The sequence below is a fragment of the Somniosus microcephalus genome, chromosome 4 (assembly GCF_052327205.1).
Source record: "Somniosus microcephalus isolate GS21.2 chromosome 4, FLI_Smic_1.0, whole genome shotgun sequence".
Lineage (NCBI taxonomy): Eukaryota > Metazoa > Chordata > Chondrichthyes > Squaliformes > Somniosidae > Somniosus > Somniosus microcephalus.
Genome location: NC_140990.1, coordinates 178,462,649 through 178,482,644, shown reverse-complemented (window position 1 = coordinate 178,482,644; position 19,996 = coordinate 178,462,649). Strand labels below are relative to the sequence as shown.

General features: G+C 47.7%; 1 protein-coding gene across 2 annotated transcripts in view; it reads right to left on the bottom strand.

Moving 5' to 3' along the window:
- The window catches only part of col18a1a (collagen type XVIII alpha 1 chain a), a 381,250-nt gene that overhangs the window by 48,007 nt on the left and 313,247 nt on the right, over positions 1-19,996 (bottom strand). For both annotated transcript variants that reach the window (XM_085985533.1, XM_085985532.1), the window contains 4 exons: positions 18,236-18,271; positions 17,660-17,695; positions 15,516-15,578; positions 14,043-14,126 (listed from right to left, as the gene is read on the bottom strand). In XM_085985533.1, the coding sequence (XP_085841659.1) occupies positions 14,043-14,126; positions 15,516-15,578; positions 17,660-17,695; positions 18,236-18,271 (219 nt within the window). The remainder of the gene's footprint in view (positions 1-14,042; positions 14,127-15,515; positions 15,579-17,659; positions 17,696-18,235; positions 18,272-19,996) is intronic.

The following is a 19,996-nucleotide window of genomic DNA, read 5'->3' as shown; positions in this document are numbered from 1 at the left end:
CCCATCAGAAAAGCATTCCACCGCCTTAGAAGGAAGATCGTGATTGGCTAATGTGGAAGCTCGGTTCGCATTTGTGAATTGAGTAGATAAGTGACCATACCTGGCAGCCAAGGAACTGAACTCGCCTGCACTATACTGTTCCCATTTCCATTAGCTGTCATGAAGGGAGAACCTGGATAGCGTTCCTAGAATCAGTGAGTTGCCCCTCTCATGAAACAGTTTGCGTCCTTCATATCTTAACTGGATGAAAAAAAAATTACGTTGCCCATTAAGTTTGTCATTTAGTGAGCAGATTGGGCTCAGAGGCAGTGGAGAGGTTAATAATGAGGCTAAAAGTTAGGCTTTTATATTTAAGATCTGAAATGGCTCACTTGAGTTGGTGGATTCTCAGCTTTTGTGTAATGTTATGAGTTTCCAATAGGAGCTTTAAAATGGTGAGGTTGCTTAATCACTCACTATATTACAATAATTGGGTATTAAATTAATCTAATTACTGACCTTCCTAAACTCAGATTTAATCCTCTCTTTGCTCAGAAGCTCAAATCTAGCAAATCCATCCATCACCATTCGGAACTGGCTGTAGGATATCTATCCACCATCATTCGAATATGGTAAACTGGCAAAATACTCAGGCATTGGGAAAATCATATCCCTCTGTGCTCTGAACACAAACGTGTGTCTCTCTCAGTTTACAATCTAATTCCCTTGCTCAGCCTTTCCTGAATATGTGGCTCTTCAAACTGTGACTGAACCAGAATGGTACCAATTGCTCAATTTACCCAGCCAGTCGTGATTCCGTCATCCCATCAGTGAATGAAGTGAATCCCAAAATCCCCACCACTCTGCTCCCCCCCCTTCACAAAGGCAGCGAGCTGAGTGGGATGTGGGGAAATGCTCCTCCTCTGATGATGGATCCTGTATGCCAGACAAAGTAAACCATTCTAGTTTCATAAGACGCGCACGATCCAAGTACAATGAAACCACACAGACCAAGGCCTTCCAGAGCTGCACAAGCCTCTGCCTTGTTCTAAGGTGCAAATATTAGTCAGACTGTAATGTAAATTTGCAGAAAACAAGAAGCAATAACCAACGTTAACCATGTGAGTTGTGGCCAGTAACACACAACCCGATGGATAATCTAACAGATATTTTTGTCACATCAAGTTCCCGATACCATTCAATCACCATTATCTGTACTTATCGTTCTAGCCCTCTTCCCTGTTGCTAACCAAGTCGCCTGGCTCCTGTTTTTGAAGGAGTTAGTCAATATGGATCTAACTGCTTTATCTGGGAGTCTATTCCATGAATCTGTTACTTGGTTCAGGAAAGGGGTTGATGGCGAGCAAGAGACATTCCTTCACGCTTTGCTAGAAGTTTGTTGACGGTTGCACTGAATGGGACTTGGGGACTGCTGAGAGGTCAGCTGCCTTTAACTCAGGGGATCCTAGGGTTCGCGGAGAGGTCAGCTGCCTTTAACTCAGGGGATCCTAGGGTTCGCGGAGAGGTCAGCTGCCTTTAACCCGGGGATCCTAGGGTTCGCGGAGAGGTCAACTGCCTTTAACTCAGGGGATCCTAGGGTTCGCGGAGAGGTCAACTGCCTTTAACTCAGGGGATCCTAGGGTTCGCGGAGAGGTCAGCTGCCTTTAACTCAGGGGACCCTAGGTTTCGCGGAGAGGTCAGCTGCCTTTAACTCAGGGGATCGTAGGTTTCGCGGAGAGGTCAGCTGCCTTTAACTCGGGATCCTAGGGTTTGCGGAGAGGTCAGCTGCCTTTAACTCAGGGGACCCTAGGTTTCGCGGAGAGGTCAGCTGCCTTTAACTCAGGGGATCCTAGGGTTCGCGGAGAGGTCAGCTGCCTTTAACTCAGGGGATCCTAGGTTTCGCGGAGAGGTCAGCTGCCTTTAACTCAGGGGATCCTAGGGTTCGCGGAGAGGTCAGCTGCCTTTAACTCAGGGGATCCTAGGTTTCGTGGAGAGGTCAGCTGCCTTTAACTCGGGATCCTAGGTTTCGCGGAGAGGTCAGCTGCCTTTAACTCGGGATCCTAGGGTTCGTGGAGAGGTCAGCTGCCTTTAACTCGGGATCCTAGGGTTCGCGGAGAGGTCAGCTGCCTTTCTCAGACTGGCAATCAGTAACTAGAGGTGTTCCGCAGGGGTCAGTGCTGGGTCCCCAACTCTTTACAATCTATATTAACGATTTGGAGGAGGGGACCGAGTGTAACATATCAAAGTTTGCAGATGATACTAAGATGGGAGGGAAAGTAGTGAGTGAGGAGGACATAAAAAACCTGCAAGGGGACATAGACAGGCTAAGTAAGTGGGCAGAGATTTGGCAGATGGAATACAATACTGGAAAGTGTGAGGTTATGCACTTTGGCAGGAAAAATCATAGAGCAAGTTATTATCTTAATGGCAAGAAACTGGAAAGTACTGAAGTACAAAGGGATCTGGGGGTCCTGGTGCACGAAACTCAAAAGGTTAGTATGCAGGTGCAGCAAGTGATTAAGAAGGCCAATGGAATGTTGGCTTTCATTGCTAGGGGGATAGAATATAAAAATAGGGAGGTATTGCTTCAGTTGTACAAGGTATTGGTGAGACCGCACCTGGAATATTGCATACAGTTTTGGTGTCCATACTTAAGAAAAGACATACTTGCTCTCGAGTCAGTACAAAGAAGGTTCACTCGGTTAATCCCGGGGATGAGGGGATGGACATATGAGGAGAGGTTGAGTAGATTGGGACTCTACTCATTGGAGTTCAGAAGAATGAGAGGCGATCTTATTGAAACATATAAGATTGTGAAGGGGTTGGATCGGGTGGATGCGGGGAGGATGTTCCCGATGATGGGTGAAACTAGAACTAGGGGGCATAGTCTTAGAATAAGGGGCTGCTCTTTCAAAACTCAGATGAGGAGGAACTACTTCACTCAGAGGGTGGTAGGTCCATGGAATGTGCTGCCCCAAAAAGCTGTAGAAGCTACATCATTACATAAATTTAAAACAGAAATAGACAGTTTCCTAGAAGTAAAGGGAATTAAGGGTTATGGGGAGCGGGCAGGAATTTGGACATGAGTCTAGGTTCGGATCGGTCATGGCCCTGTGGGTAGCGGAGCGGGCCCAGGGGCCGTGTAGCCTGATCCTGCTCCTATTTCGTGTGTCTAATTCTGTTAGATTCAGGAGATGGTTCTGTGATAGTGGATTGGCAGTTAGGATCAGATCAGCCATGATCTTATTGAATGGCGGAGCAGGCTCGAGGGGCCGATTGGCCTACTCCTGCTCCTATTTCTTATGTTCTTATGTTATGTAACCCAGGGGATCCTAGGGTTCGCGGAGAGGTCAGCTGCCTTTAACTCAGGGGATCCTAGGGTTCGCGGAGAGGTCAGCTGCCTTTAACTCAGGGGATCCTAGGGTTCGCGGAGAGGTCAGCTGCCTTTAACTCAGGGGATCCTAGGGTTCGCGGAGAGGTCAGCTGCCTTTAACTCAGGGGATCCTAGGGTTCGTGGAGAGGTCAGCTGCCTTTAACTCAGGGGATCCTAGGGTTCACGGAGAGGTCAGCTGCCTTTAATGGGAGGGTATGCTGTGAGGAGGATGTCGTGAAACTCCAGCACGATTTGGACAGGTTGGGTGATTGGGCAGAAACATGGCAAATGCACTATAATGTGGATAAATGTGAGGTTATCCACTTTGGTGGCAAAAACAGGAAGGCAGATTATTATTTGAATGGTAATAGATTGGGAGAAGGGGAAGTGCAAAGAGACCTGGGTGTTCTTGTACACCAGTCGCTGAAGGTAAGCATGCAGGTGCAGCAGGCGGTTAAGAAGGCAAATGGTATGTTGGCCTTCGTAGCAAGAGGGTTCGAGTACAAGAACAAGGATGTCTTGCTGCAGTTGTACAGGGCCTTGGTGAGACCGCACCTTGAGTATTGTGTGCAGTTTTGGTCGCCTTACCTGAGGAAGGACGTTCTTGCCATGGAAGGAGTGCAGCAAAGATTCACTAGGCTGATACCTGGGATGGCAGGAATGACGTATGAGGAGAGATTGTGTCGATTGGGCTTATACTCACTGGAGTTTAGAAGATTGAGAGGGGATCTCATCGAAACCTATAAAATTCTGTCAGGCCTGGACAGACTAGATGCAGGAAGGATGTTTCTGATGGCTGGGGAGTCCAGAACCAGGGGTCATAGTCTAAGGATAAGGGGTAAGCCATTTAGGACTGAAATGAGGAGGAATTTCTTCACCCAGAGAGAGGTGAACCTGTGGAATTCTCTGCCACAGAGGGCGGTGGAGGCCAGTTCATTAAGTGTATTCAAGAAAGAGTTGGATATATTTCTTAAGGCTAAAGGGATCAAGGGATATGGGGAGAAGGCAGGGACCGCGTACTGAATTTGGATGATCAGCCATGATCTCATTGAATGGCGGAGCAGGCTCGAAGGGCCGAATGGCCTACTCCTGCTCCTATCTTCTATGTTTCTATGTTTAACTCGGGATCCTAGGGTTCGTGGAGAGGTCAGCTGCCTTTAACTCAGGGGATCCTGGGGTTCGTGGAGAGGTCAGCTGCCTTTAACTCAGGGGATCCTGGGGTTCGTGGAGAGGTCAGCTGCCTTTAACTCAGGGGATCCTAGGGTTCGCGGAGAGGTCAGCTGCCTTTAACTCAGGGGATCCTAGGGTTTGCTATCCCTCCAAGATTGCCCTGGATTCTCCAAGACTTAAAGATTAGTCATCCGGACACAGCTGCCAGCAACCCAGGAGAAAAATCATAGGGCCATTAAGAAAATGTGTTTTAATTTTCTCTGAAAACTTTCATACAGTAGTTCTAAAAATATTGGAGATGGGAAAGGGCTGTTTGATTGGGCGGGGCATCTGGAGGTCAGGTGATGAAATCTCCAGGAATTTATCCAATCAGAGTTCGTAACCCGAGAGGATCCTGAAACCCCATCTGTAAAGTCTGTGGGTTGTGCAGTTAATAAATACACAGACTTCAGAAGTAACAAACAAACAGGTCTTTACTATTCGAAGGTCCGGGCGAATCTGCCCAATAACTCCTGGCACAACACTTATATACTGGTGTGGTCACTATCGGTATTACAGTATACAGAAGCCAAACAAATAGTGCCACACCTAAAGTAGTTCCCTTAAAGGTGAACGGTTACATTCAATAGTTCCCTTAAAGATAGACGGGTACATACACTACAATCCTCCCTTTTTAGCTTATTACTTACAGAGTCCCCGTTAAACATACATATCTTCAACTTCCTATAAAACAAATTACAGATATAATCTCGGTGGAGTCAATGTCATATAAAACAATTTACAAATATAATCTCGGTGGAAACAGTTCACAGGTTCAGTCTCTGCGGAAACAGTTCATAGATTCAGTCTCTGATCTTGACTCGTTCCGAACAACATTTCTTTGGTGTAGCCGGATTACCTGGCTAGCGTGACTCCTCCATAGCCTTTTTCTTGACGTAACAGCTTGAACCTTCGTCCTGTTGAACCAGCAGTGCGGACTTTTACAACCAACTGGCTGTCTTGACATTTTCCAGTTTTTCAACTAATTTAGCTCCTTTCGTAATGTCCCGCCTGGACTGGTAGAAGTGCTAATATTTTAGACAGTTATTATCTTCTGCTTCTTCTTTTTCTTTTCTGCCTTTTTGAAACTCTCGGAGCTCCTTTCTCGGCTGCCAGCTGTAGCGCCACCAACTCTCTATGTTCCTTAGACCTTAAGTGCTTCCTCCAGATTTCAGCACTTTGAGAGTTTTCATCACAAGCTGGGCAGACCACATCCTCGTAATATTCAGTGTCACTCAACAGGTCATGGTAATATTCGGGTTCGTCCTGAGTTAGGCCAGCGAGAGAGACTTCTTCTTCCTCCTCACCCGTCTGGACGTTAGCTGACGGTGGTTCCTTCTCTAAACATCTTTCTTGAAAAGCCATCTTCATGCATTCATATTCATCCCGCTCTTCCTGGGTTATCTGCCATTCCTTCACGACGGACCTCATTTGTGAGTTCAATACCTTCCTTTCCATCGGTAATTGCGTTATCAGGCTATTTAACCCTTCTACTGAAGTAACGGTTTCCACATTCTTCTGTTCACCTTGACGTGATTCAACGTACTTTTGGCATCCTTGTAAAATTTGTGTTGCCACCTCAGCTATCTCCGTGACTTTTGAGAGCTCCGAACTCGTTCCCCCTGAAGATTGAAGCTCGTGTTCAGATTGTTCCCCTTGCAGAGTCTTGTCCTTCAGCATATGAAGGAGTTGGCTGACCGTTAACTCTTCCCTGGGAACACGGTGGATCAGAGTCTTCTCCATTTCCTCCACCTCTTTCTCCAATACTTCCACCTTACGTTCCTCTTGAACTTTGGCTTTCAGCGCTCGGAAAAGTTGCGCCCTGATGCTCTCTAGTTCATGTTCAGGGACCATTCTTACAGTGTCCTGTTCTTCCACTGAAAGGATTCCCAGTTGAATCTGTTCTTCAAGTTGTTGAACCTCGGTCATTGCCGCCTCATATTTGTCTTGGGTATCCTTCAATGTTTTTATAAGTTCTTGGACATCCTGTCTTTCATGCTCTGCCATGATTTTCACCTCTAATTTCTCATCTATGGATGGATCTCCTACCGATGAGTCTGTCTTGGCCTTGAGCTCATCAAGAATTTCCTGCAGCCTTTGGACTTCTTGCTCATGTTCAACCTTTAGTTGTTCATATGCTTCTACTGAAACTAGCTTTTCGGAGGCTGCCGAGTTAACCCCCTCCAGAATTGTAGCCTGGGCCTGTTCATACTGTTCTTTCAACTTCTCACACTCTGCTTGTAAGGAGTCGTAGAGAAGAACTGGAATAAAATCCTGGCTCCCTGAAGATTCCTCTTCCTTTGGTTCATTCTGTAAATATTCTAGTTCCTGAACAGCATCAGGGGAATGTGATTGGTATTTGACCACGATGGCTCTATGGTCGCTCTCTGCTTGAGCTAGCTGTCTCTGTAGTCTTTCCAGGTTCTCCCATTCGGTGTCCCAGAACCTTTCCATATTTTTCATCTCTTGTACGAGACGGTCACTCAACTGTTCTAATTGTTGTCGTACTTTGACATAAGTTTGCGTCTGAGCTCGGTGTTCTTCCGTCATGGATGAATCCTTTGCTTGAACAGGCTCAGAATTCTCTGTCAACCTGGAGTTCTGCTCTGCAGCTTTATTCTTCTTGGTACCATAAGTCCTTCTGTCTGTCTTCGTTTTCTTTCCCATCGTCGGCAAGTCCCTTTTAGCCTTGTCTTCCATATTCGACTTGGTCTTATCATCATCCATTTCAGAATCTGAGCTAATAGCTTGCACCAAGTCCTCCCTCATTATGGCTTTTAGGTAATGCCATTCCATGTCTATTTTCTTAATCCACTCCCGTCCTAGAAGTGGTGGTCCTCCCTCAGGTAATACGTACAAGTTCATTCTTGGATGTTCTTTACCCCTATCTCTCACCTTGACTCTTATTTTCCCCACGGGGTATACGTTATGCCCCGTGTATGTCTGTAATACGAACTTGGTATTTCTTAAAGGTATGTGAGAGAATAGCCGGTGGTAGTCCCTTCGGTTGATGACTGATAGAGCTGATCCAGTGTCCAGCTCCATTCTTACTTGGACTCCAGCTATTTTTAGTATGACCCAGATGGCCTGTAGATCCGTTTCTTTACCCACATTGTGGATTCTCAGCCTACCCAGCTCCTGGTTGTTTGGGTCTGAGTCTGAATTCTGTTCGTCTGAACACTTCTCAGCCACCTTGTGTACCTTGTTGTACTTTTCTTGTGGTGGCTTCCTTTGATTATTGGTCTTTTTCCCGGACCGGCATACCTTCGCGATGTGACCCAGTTTGCCACATTTCCTACACTCTTGGTTCTTAAACCAGCATTGATTCTGGTCATGCGTTGTCTTCCCACAACGGTAGCATTTCGTTGTGCTTGAAGTAATTTGGGCCACCCCAAGTGCCGCCGCCTTTAGTTGCATTTCCGCCGTTCCTTTCGCTGCGGCTTCGTGCGATGCAGCTATAAGGACAGCCCTGTCCAGTGTGAGGTCGTTCTCTTCCAGTAGTCGCTTCTGCGTCCCTTCTTTGGACAATCCGCATACGAACTTGTCCCGCAGCGCTTCTGTCAGATTCCCTCCGAACTGGCAGTATTTCGCTAGCCTACGCAGTTCGACCAAGTATTCCGCATTGCTTTCGTCTTTCTTCTGCGTTCTTGCGTAGAATTTGAATCGTTCAGCCAGCATCAGCGGTGTGGGGTTCAAATGGTCCTTCAGCACAGCCACAATCTCTTCGAAGGTCTGATCCGCTGGTTTACTTGGTGCTATTAGATGCTTCAAGAGCCCGTATGTTTTTGCCCCCATCGAGTTTAGCAATGTTATCGCCTTGTCGTCTTCCTCTATTTTGTTGGCTTCGCAATAGATCTCTATGCGTTCCACGAACGTGGCCCAGTCTTCTATTTCCTAATTAAAGTCGTTAATATTCCCTCGCTTAGGCATTTTTCTTCCCTTGGGAGCAGCACCAGTATTTCTTTAAGTATTCTTATTTATTTGTTTGTTTCTAAGATGGCGGTTTTCCCGTGAAATCGGCGGTTTCCCGCTCTTCCTTTCTCGCCCCGCCCACTTCAATGGCGGTTTCCCGCTTCTGGCGTCTTCTCCGCCTAATGGCGGCTTCCCGCGTTTCTTCCCGGTGGAAGGGGTACGCTTCCCCCACAGCGGACAGGTTCAGCCACTGGCTGGCTTCCGCACAGCTCCCCTTACTCGGCTATGTCTTTTCCTCCCGCCCGCACGGCTCTACCGGCGCTGGGTACACCCCGTTAACGGAGGACAGTTCAGCCGCTGGACTGGCTCTCGCGCAGTCTCTCTCTCCGTACCCGGCTCTGTCGCGCTCTCACCCGCACGTTCGGTGCTACCGGCCCTGGGTACCCCGTTGGTGGAGAACAGTTCAGCCGCTGGACTGGCTCTCGCGCAGTCTCGCACCCCGTTTTCGGCTGTGTCTCTCACCCACTCCCGCACGTTCGGTTTTGCCGGCTCTGAGTACCCCGTTGGTGGAGAACAGCTCAGCCGCTGGACTGGCTCCTCGCAGTCTCTCTCTCCGCACCCGGCTCTCACCCGCACGGTTCCCGTTCGCCTCCCCAGCCCTCTCGCAGACCGGTGTTTCGCTCCCCGGCTGCGGCTGGGTTTCTCTTCCCGTGCCTACTCGCAGGCTCAGCGCTTCGTGGCTGCGGTCGCTGCCCGGATTTTTCCCGCCGATCGCGGTCCGGCTGTCACCCGACGCCGTTGGACCCGACTTTTGGCCGGCACAGCTCCCCCTCGACCGAGGTCGAGTGCTCTGCCCTTATCCTCCGGATACTTCTACCCCTTCCCCTACTCACAGTCTCTTCAGCCGCCTTGTTTCTTGCTGGTCGGCTCACTCCGCACCGTGGCAGAAGGGTAGTCAGTGCCTGTTGCTGATACAGCTTTTGTTGTTAGTCTTCCTGCTTTCTGTTGTTGCAGCCTCGTGTTTTCTTTTGGTAGCACGACGAGGGCGGTTGTCTCTCTTCGACGCTCTTCGTTGCTTTTGGTAATCTTGCCGCAGGGTACGATCGGACTCGTCGCCACTGTAAAGTCTGTGGGTTGTGCAGTTAATAAATACACAGACTTCAGAAGTAACAAACAAACAGGTCTTTACTATTCGAAGGTCCGGGCGAATCTGCCCAATAACTCCTGGCACAACACTTATATACTGGTGTGGTCACTATCGGTATTACAGTATACAGAAGCCAAACAAATAGTGCCACACCTAAAGTAGTTCCCTTAAAGGTGAACGGTTACATTCAATAGTTCCCTTAAAGATAGACGGGTACATACACTACACCATCCATCCAGTTTAAAGTTCGTTTCAAATTCCTTTTCTATACATTAGTTCAGTGCTGGATTAGAACAGAAGTGTTTCTCCTTCCCCTCCCCGATATTAACAAAAATACAAAGGGCTTGATTTTGTTACTGGGGCGGGCTGGGGTCGTGTTATCCGCTATTCGTGTTAGCCACCCGATTTTAAATCGATGTGGGAGAATGATGTGATTTTAACTTAAATGGGCAATTGAGTCCCAGCGTGTGGGAACCATGGCCCAATTAGTTTTTTCAGTCTGAAACTCGCCTCCGATGACGTCATCATTGCTGCTGCATTTAAGGTCTGCAACAAGCCTTGCTTCTTCTGCAGACTGCCAACCTTTTGGCCTTTCATGTTAGAGGGACCTGGAGGCAGAATGACCAGCGAGAGACCTAGGTCTGCTCCCAGGTTTGATGACGTCGCCCTGCAAGCTTTAGTGGAGGGAGCAAAGGCCAATAAAGAGGTGCTTTTCCCTTCTTCAGGGAGGAAGAAGCCTCCCCAGCAGACCAAGGCTGTGTGGGTCCAGGTGTCCCAGGAGGTCAACTCTCTGTCAATAACCTGCAGAACCTGGCTTCAGTGCAGGAAGAGGTTTCATTATCTTCTGCGCACTGGAAAAGTGAGTATGGCTTTCCCATCACCCTCAATCTCATCCCCATCGCCTCTCCTCACCAGCACTCAGCTTTAGCAATCGCTTCCTCCACATCCCACTTGACACTGACATCCATGCACCCATACCCATTCCCTCTCTCTCTATGGTCACATTCACCTAACTATTCGACTATGCAGCCCTCACACTCCCTATTACTCTGATGCTATGAAAACAACTTACAAAACACAGGGAGGGCCCTTGGTCTTGCCACCTAACTCCATCTTTTTCTCCTTCTAAGCATCCATGTTAAGCATCTACACTCACTCCTTCATTCTCACTCAAACTCCACTTGTCTCCCTCATTGCAGGAAAAGAGAGCTCACAATAAGAGGGAAAGAGTGAGGACAGGAGGAGGGCCACCCTCAGTAGTCCAGCTCACCACCTGGGAGGAGGCGGTCCTGGAGATCGTGGGAGTGGAGGTAGATTCCCAAGTGGGGGACGGACAGACGGGTGCATCACAGCAAGCTGGTGACAGAATAGTTTTCCATCTCTCTCATTGACATTGCATGAGTCACTGATAATGATTCTGAAGCTCTAACAGATGGACTTATGATCATCTGCAATATGCAATGTGCATGTAACCTTGGCATCACATCTCTGACTCTTTCCTTTACTCCCCCACAGGACCATCAACAGCACCCATCTCCACTAGCCAGGAGGAAGAGCCTGAGCATCCAGACTCCTCAGAGGAAGCCGCAACCTCTGAGGGCGCAGCGTCAGCAGAATTCACCGCACCCTGCACCAGCGCAAACACTCGCACCTCGGTGGGACCTTTGCAAGATAGAGTAGTGTTGTCACCTGGTGTATCACAGCTCACAAGTGAGCATCAGCAGATGGTGGAGACAGGGACAGCAGTGGAGAGTCCTCGTCAGAGGGCGCAGGGCTCTGCCAGCTCGGCTCAGCTGCATGTCGATCCTCTGCCTCTGGGTCAATCCACAAGATCAGCGGTGCTGGAACTCCAGGAACAGATGCAGGATTCTCTGGCAGGTTTTGTCTCCAGGGTCACTGCGAGTGTGGCGCGAATGGAGGAGTCCATTGCGAACATGAGCAGAGCCTTTGTGGAGTTATTGGCGCATGAATGCATCACCATGGAAAGGATGGCAACCTCCATGGAGGTGATAAGTCGCCAGAGTGCAGAAAACATGGTGAGTGTTCTAAATAGAATGACATCTCTGGAGGAGCGATGGTCATCTATTGAACAGAGAAACCAGACCTTCATGGAAGTCCTTCTGAGTAGGACTGCCAGTGCAGATACGGGTCCCCATGGCCCCCCTGATGTGCAGCAAGGTGCTCTCTAGCCACTTGCAAGCACTGAGGGGGACCTGACCCATGAGAGGGAAGTTGGTGGCAGACATCAAGGAAGTGGGGGCTCCTCTCCAAGCGCTCACACTTCCATGCCACTGCAGAGCCCTCGATCAGAGCCCCACCAGAGTCCACAGCCAACTGAGATCGGCGTCTCAACCCCTGCACAGCCGCAGGAGCAGCAGACTGTTGGCGAGCCCTCACAGGTTCGCAACCCTAGAGGACGCCCGCCAAAGGTGTCGAGACAGGAGCAGCAAGAAAGAGAGCAAAGGGCCTCCACATCTGCTGAAGCCACAGGGGAAGCACCACGTAGGAGCATGCGTAAGAGAAAGATACTGCACAAATAGTCACAAGGGTAGTCACTTAGGTGAAATTTGATGTTTAATGTTAAAAAGCCATCAGATGGTTACAGTAAATAAAAAATCTGATGGCTACTGCTGCAGTTGTGGCATGTATCATTTCGCTAATGAGACTTCCACATTGAGGGCTTAGGATTACTTGATATATGCCTCAGTTGAGGAAGCGCTCAGTCAAGGTGGCGAGAGGGGTTTCCCAGGAGGTCACACTGGAGATGGGTGTCAGGCTCCAAATTTCCACAGCTGTGGTTATGCCTTCTAAAAGTTCCCCCAGACCTGAGACAACAAAGTCCTGCCACCTGCAAATGATGGCTGATCAAATATCCTATTTAATGGTGGAGCTGCAGCTAATAGTCAGCAATCCTAGCTGATAAGGGAATTAAGGGTTATGGGGAGCGGGCAGGAAAGTGGACGTGAGTCTAGGTTCGGATCAGCCATGATCCTATTGAATGGCGGAGCAGGCCCAAGGGGCCGTATGGCCTACTCCTGCTCCTACTTCTTATTTATCCAATTGTGCTCCCGCCAGGTTTCACCCTCGTGTTTCAGAGCAGGCGTGCTTCACGTCGGAAAAGGGTTAAAATCACCAAGGCCTTTCAAAATGGGATAAGAGAGGCAATTTAGTGCTTGTTAAGGGCCTTAAGGGCCTATCCCGCCAGAGACGGGAGCAGTAAACACAATTTCTTGAAAATTGCTTGGAGGCGGGGTTGGGCCCGCCCGCCACTTTTTGCAATTTTAACACCCCACATGCCTCCATTCCCGCCTCCACGGCCCTGTGAAATTCGAGCCCAAGCAGTTTACAATAATACAAAAAAGATTTACCAGAACTGAGAGATTAGAACTATCAGGATAGCTGAACAGGCTGGGGCTAATTTCTCTGGAAAAGAGAAGGCTATGAGGTGACCTAATTGAAGTCTTTAAAATTCTGAATGGGTTTGATAGGTTAGACGTAGAGAAGATGTTTCCACTTATGGGGAGACCAGAACTAGGAGTCATAAATATAAGATGGTCACTAATAAATCCAATCAGGAATTCAAGAGAAACTTCTTTACTCAGAGAGTGGGTATAATGTGGAACTTGCTACCACACGGAGTGGTTGAGGTGAATAACGCATTTAAGGGGAAACTAGATAAGTACATGAGGGAAAAAGGAATAGAAGGATATGTTGATATATGTCAGCCGTGGCTCAGTTGGTTGTAGCCTCGCCTGAGTTACAAGGTCGTGGGTTCACGGCCCACTCCAGAGACTTGAGCACAAAATCTAGGCTGACACTCCAGTGCAGTGCTGAGGCAGTGCTGCACTGTCGGAGGTGCTGTCTTTCAGATAAGACGTTAAACCGAGGCCCCGTCTGCGCTCTCAGGTGGACGTAAAAAATCCCGTGGCACTATTTCGAGAAGAGCAGGGGAGTTCTCCCGGTGTTCTGGCCAATATTTATCCCTCAATCAACATAATTAAAACATTATCTGGTCATTATCACATTGCCGTTTGTGGGAGCTTGCTGTGCGCAAATTGGCTGCTGCGTTTCCCACATTACAACAGTGACTACACTTTAAAAGTACTTCATTGGCTGTAAAGTGCTTTGAGATGTCCGGTGGTCGTGAAAGGCGCTACAGAAATGCGAGTCTTTCTTTCTTTTGATAGGGTGAGATGAAGTAAGGCAGGAGGAGGCCCGTGTGGAGCATAAACACCGCCATGGACTGACCGGTTGAGCCGAATGGCCTGTTTCTGTACTGCACATTCTATGTAGTTCAAGGGCAGGCCATTACACAGGTGGCCCTGCTCGCTCCTGTTTTTCATGAGGGAATATACTGTGGTTGTGTTTTGGCACAACCGGATTGGATTGCGCTGTAACTTCTCAGCATCTCCACTGACTCACCTTCGATTCTGCGCTTCCGGTAAGCAGGTTATTCAGTATGGTTCCGTCAGGGCCAATGATGTAGCCAGGCTCTCCCTTACCGCCCTGAAAAGGCAGGAAAACACTTTTTGTTAGGGTGCTGCTGACAGTTAAAATTAAAGTAATTTAGAAATTCCGCCAGTCAAACACACAGAAAGTCGAGTATTGAGATCTGAGGAGGAACTGTTCCAAATCAGCAGCTCAGCACAACCTGCACTTCAGTAAATGGCCACTTAAATTTTAAGTTGTGGATGCTAAAGGAGTATTGGTCTTTGGGTACTGTTGGAACCAGGATAGGCCACTCAGCCCATCCAGAGGAAGCCCAGCTCTTTAGGTTCCCCATCAACATTGCAGGAGAACTTATTTACTTATTATTTTCCCCTACCTCCCCTCCAAAGGCAGTGACTCAGGCTGAGCTACGGTTACACAGAATTTGATTGGTTCTCCAGTTCCTCATCTGAGTTGGAGTCGAGTGCCAACCATTCAACCATCACAGCATAGTAACTGAATTCAAACCTGTCCCTGCACACCACCCAAACCCGTAACCTCCACCACCTAGAAGGACAAGAGCAGCAGGCGCATGTGAACACCACCACCTCCAAGTTCCCCTCCAAGTCACACACCATCCTAACTTGGAAATATATCACCGTTCCTTCATCATCGCTGGGTCAAAGTCCTGGAACTCCCTCCCTGTGGGAGTACCTTTACCACACGGACTGCAGCGGTTCAAGAAGGCAGCTCACCACCACCTTCTCAAGAGCAACTAGCGATGGGCAATAAATGCTGGCCTTGCCAGCGACGCCCATATCCCAAGAACGAATGAAAAACAACTCTCCAGCTATGCTCACTGCTCAGTAATGAGCAGTAAACTCCGGCTTAATTTCTCCCCTCTCTAAGGTGGTGAGTCTGACTCACAGCCAAGTAGGTTGAGATCAATTAACTCAGCACAGACCAGGGAGCTGCAGAGTTCAGACCCATATGAAGGGTTTTCATAGAGTAAATAAGGAGAAACTGTTTCCACATGGCAGGAGGGTCAGTAATCAGAGGGCACAGATTTAGGATAATTGGCAAAAGAACGAGTGGGTGATGAGGAGATATTTTTTTACGCAGCGAGTTGTTATGATCTGGAATGCACTGCCTGAAGGGTTGATGGTAGCAGTTTCAATAGTAACTTTCAAAAGGGAATTGGATAAATACTTGAAATGGATGGCAGCTGAATGGTGGTGGTTGTTTATGGAATTCCCTCCCTAAACCTCTCCGCCTCTCTTTCCTCCTTTAAGACGCTCCTTAAAACTTACCTCTTTCACTGAGCTTTTGGTCACCTGCCCTAATATCTCCTTCTGTGGCACGGTGTCAAATTTTTTTTGATTACGCTCATATGCAGCGCCTTGGGACATTTTACTACATTAAAGGTGCTATATAAATGCAAGTTGTTGTTGTTGCTGAAGCACCTACCTTCGGTCCTACTGGTCCCTCGGATCCTGCAAATCCATGTTCACCTTTCGGTCCTCTGGGGCCCTAAAGGAGCGGAAAGAACGCAATCAAAATGTTAAATCTGAGAGGAACCACAAGACTGAAGTATCGAATTATTGAGTGCGAGAATTATTTTAGTGAAGCAAGGTTCTCATTTGATTACTCGCATCAAATCTTTTGAAGAGAAATAACTGATGAAAATAATTTAAAGGACACACCACTGTTACAGTACTCAATTCAATATTGGCAGATAAAATATCTAAGACAGTCAGCAGTGTAATTTCTACTTCAATGGATTGCTGGACAGCACTGAAGCTCTATCACCAGATGCCACATAGGAATAGGACGCTGGTTTGTATCTGCAATTGTCAGCCATGGTTCAGTGGGTAGCACTCTTGCCTCTGAGCCAGAAGGTTGTGGGTTGAAGTCCCACTCCAGAGACTTCAGCAGAAAATCTAGGCTGACACTCCTGTGCAGTACTGAGGGAGTGCTGCACTGTCGGAGGTGCCATCTTTCGGATAAGACGTTAAACCGGTAAAGGTCTGCCTCTCAAGTGGACGTAAAAGAGCCCAGGGCACTATTTTGAAGAAGAGCGGGGGACTTATCCCCGGTGTCCTGGACAATATTTATATCTCAACTACCACCATTAGTAAAAACAGGTTATCTGGTCATTATCACATTACTGTTTGTAGGATCTTGCTGTGTGCAAATTGGCTGCCGTTTTTCATACATTACAATAGTGACTACACTTTTAAAAAGTACTTCATTAACGGTAAAGCACTTTTGGACATCCTGAGCATGTGAAAGGCACTATATAAAAACAAGATCATTCTTTTGCAGTTCCCCAATTTCAGCCGTCCTATCACTGGGAGGTCCCAAGCGAAGGCCAACTGCTTGCCTATAGCAATGGAGGAAAAATTCACTCCAGGCTCCTCTTCCCCTTTATCTCCTGCTGGCCAGGATACAAAGCAGGAGACCTGGAAGAAGGTCTCCCATCTGCTGTCTCAGCCAAGGGTCGCATTGCTGAGAAATTGAACACCTTGCCATTAAATGACGATCAATAAACACACTAAGAATCCACTCTCTTGGTTAGAAGTGTGCTGCTTTTGGCCAATACCAACTCCAATATGGTATAAGTGAAGCGACAGTGCAGTCCAAAAAAATACATTTATCACATATTCCTTTAAACCGATTTCATGGCATTCTACATGGCTTATAAAACTCTATCGCTGTTATTTTTGTGCTTAAGATGACAGACTTCAGTTATGTGGAGAGATTAGAGAAGATAGGATTGTTCACAGAGCAGAGGAGGTTAAGGAGAGATTTAATAGAGGTGTTCAAATATTGAGGGTTTTTTTGAAACAGTACATAGAGAGAAATTGTTTCCACTGGCCGGAGGGTTGGTAACCAGAGGACACAGATTTAAGGTAATTGGCAAAAGAACCAGAGGTGGGAATAGGAGAATATTTTTCACACAGCGAACTATTATGATCTGGAATGCGCTACCTGAAAGGGCGGTGGAAGCAGATTTAATAGTAACTTTCAAAAGGGAATTAGATATATACTTGGAAAGGAAAAAATTGCAGGGCCATGAGTAAAAAGCAGGGAGTGGGACTAACTGGATAGCTCTTTCGAAGAGCCGGATGGCCTTCTTCTGTGGTATATGATGTCCATCCTGGGCAGCGCTGCACACTTCCCCACTTTAAGCAGCACTGGCCACTCCCAGGTTTGGCAGGGCAAGGCCAGATGCAGGAGTGTAGCTTAATTAGTCGACCTGCCCAATCACGTGCTTTGCCCGAAGGCACAGGAGAGCTCCCTTCGCAGCACCGGGGAGAGCTTGTAGCCAGAGTAAGACTGCCAATTGTGTGCCGATTTGTGGGCAGTTTTTGTACTGTGAGGGACAGCACCATAGGTGCTGAACACTCGGAGCCCACGATGAGCAATTCATTGGCCTGGCTGGATGTGACCCTGGTTCCTAAGCAGCGATGTGCCAACCCATTGCAGCGTCCAGTCCTCCACTATGATTCTGCACAGTCACATTTGAGACCTTTAGCTTGTGCCCGCTGTACAATTTGCAATTAAATCACCATAAACACACACACAAAACACTACTAGTCTTCTCTTACTGGGAATCCAGCTTGGCCAGGAATGCCCCTTGAACTCTGAAAGGGAGAAAGAAATTTGTTACCTTAAGAAGCTAAGTACAAAAGCATGCACTGCAGCAACTCGCCAAGGCTTGTTCGACAGCACCTTCCAAACCCGCCACCTCTACCAGCACCTCCAAGTTCACTTCTAAGTCACACACCATCCTGACTTGGACGTATATCGCCATTCCCTCATCGTCGCTGGGTCAACGTCCTGGAACTCCCTCCCTAACAGCACTGTGGGTGCAGCGTCACCACACGGACTGCAATGGTTCAAGAAGGCAGCTCACCTCCACCTTCTCGAGGGCAATTAGGGATGGGCAATAAATGCTAGCCTTACCAGCGACGTGCACATCCCGAGAATGAATTAAATAAAACAATAGAAGCTACTCAAAATGGAGTGGTTTGTACGTTGGGGTTTTGCTATAAACAACTGTTTAGGAAGTGTCCAGTCATGATGCTCTGGCCACCGTGAGTGTGAGGCAAGCTTGATGGGCCTGCTGGTTTTTTACTGTCCATCAATTTCGACCACTTAATAGATAAAGGAATGTTCCCTACCTCTTCACCAGGCACAAATGTAAGGCCATCGACAGTCTGAAGAAAGATAGAGTTAATAATTAAATTATATTAAATATTCATTTAAATTTTAATTTCAATACAATGAAAGGTTTTCTCTATTTTGCCCCGACAAGGCTCTTCTATCTGTGCCTCAGAGGAGTGCCCACCTTTGTTGACTGGCGCCATCGTTACCTCCTTGCAGGGCCACCTCTCGTAATCTCTCCGAACCTGTGGAAATCTGGCATCTGCGGTGCTAATTTGTGCCGGTTTCAAAGCAGATCCATTTCCATTTATGACTGGACTCTACAGTCTCCCAATCCTTCCCCGTCTGACATTCCTCTTCCCTTGTTTCCCTGCCCCACCCCCAAACTAAATACGGAGCAGACCATCCCCCAGTGACCAATCTACCTGAATTCTCGATGAACCTGCACAGAGATAGAGTGGTTGGGGAATTGCTGCTGTTAGCAGTACCAGAAGCTGATACAAAATCAAAACAATGCGAGTTAAATGGAGGGGCATTATAATCAGTCACCGAACAATTTTGGTGAAGATTTATGGGCTTGGAATCACTATGATCGTTCTCGATTCCATGGCTATTTCACCTCACTGCCCACAGCATTCATATTTCACCATGGTGCCGGCCATGGCTCAGTGGGTAGCACTCTAGCCTTTGAGTCAGAAGGTTATGGGTTCAAGTCCCATTCCAGAGACTTCAAGATATAATCCAGGCTGACACTTCCAGTGCAGTACTGAAGGAGTATGGTACTGTCGGAGGTGCTGTCTTTCGAATGAGACATTTAACCGAGGCCCCGTCTGCCTTCACAAGTGGACGTAAAAGATCCCATGACACTATTTTGAAAAGAGCAGGGGAGTTCTCCCTGGTGTCCCGGCCAATATTTATCCCTCAATCAACATCATTAAGATGGTCTGGTCATAATCACATTGCTGATTGTGGGAGCTTGCTGTGCACAAATTGTCTGCTGTTTCCTACATTACAACAGTGCCTACACTTCAAAATTACTTCATTGGCTGTAAAGCGCCTTGGGACATCCTGAGGTTGTGAAAGGCGCTGTATAAACGCAAGTTCTTTTTTTCCTTCATGGCTGAATCAGAAACACTAAGCTGGCAGCTGTGCCCGCTGTTCCAAAATTAATTTTAAGGTCTTACCCAGAACTAGATCCAAATGAACCCAGTTTTGACATCTCTAGTGTTATGCCTAACAAGAAGTATGGTAAGGGGCGTCGGTAGTGGAGGCACCTGCCTTCAGGAACATAATCAGCAGTCTGTCTGCCAATAGAAGATCCCACTGTACTGATCCTGAAGAATAGGGAATGGGCCTGGAGTCTTTGTTTCTGCTTCTTCATGAAAACCCTTCCTCAACAGGCTTTGGAATTGGGCCACATTGAGATAAGGAACAGAGGAACAGGAGGAGGCCATTCAGCCCCTTGAGCTTGCTCTGCCATTCAATTAGATCATGGCTGACCTGTATCTTAACGCCATCTACCTGCCTTGGTTCCATAACCCTTAATACTCTTACCTAACAAAAAGCTGTCAAACCCAGTTTTTAAATTTTCAATTGAGCTCCAGCAATGACAGCTTTTTGAAGGAGAGTGTTCCAGATTTCCACTACCCTTTGTGTGAAGAAATGTTTCCTGACATCACCCCTGAACGGCCTAGCTCTAATTTTAAGGTTATGCCCCTTTGTTCTGGGCTCCCCCCACCAGAGGAATTAGTTTCTCTCTCTCTACCCTATCGTATCCT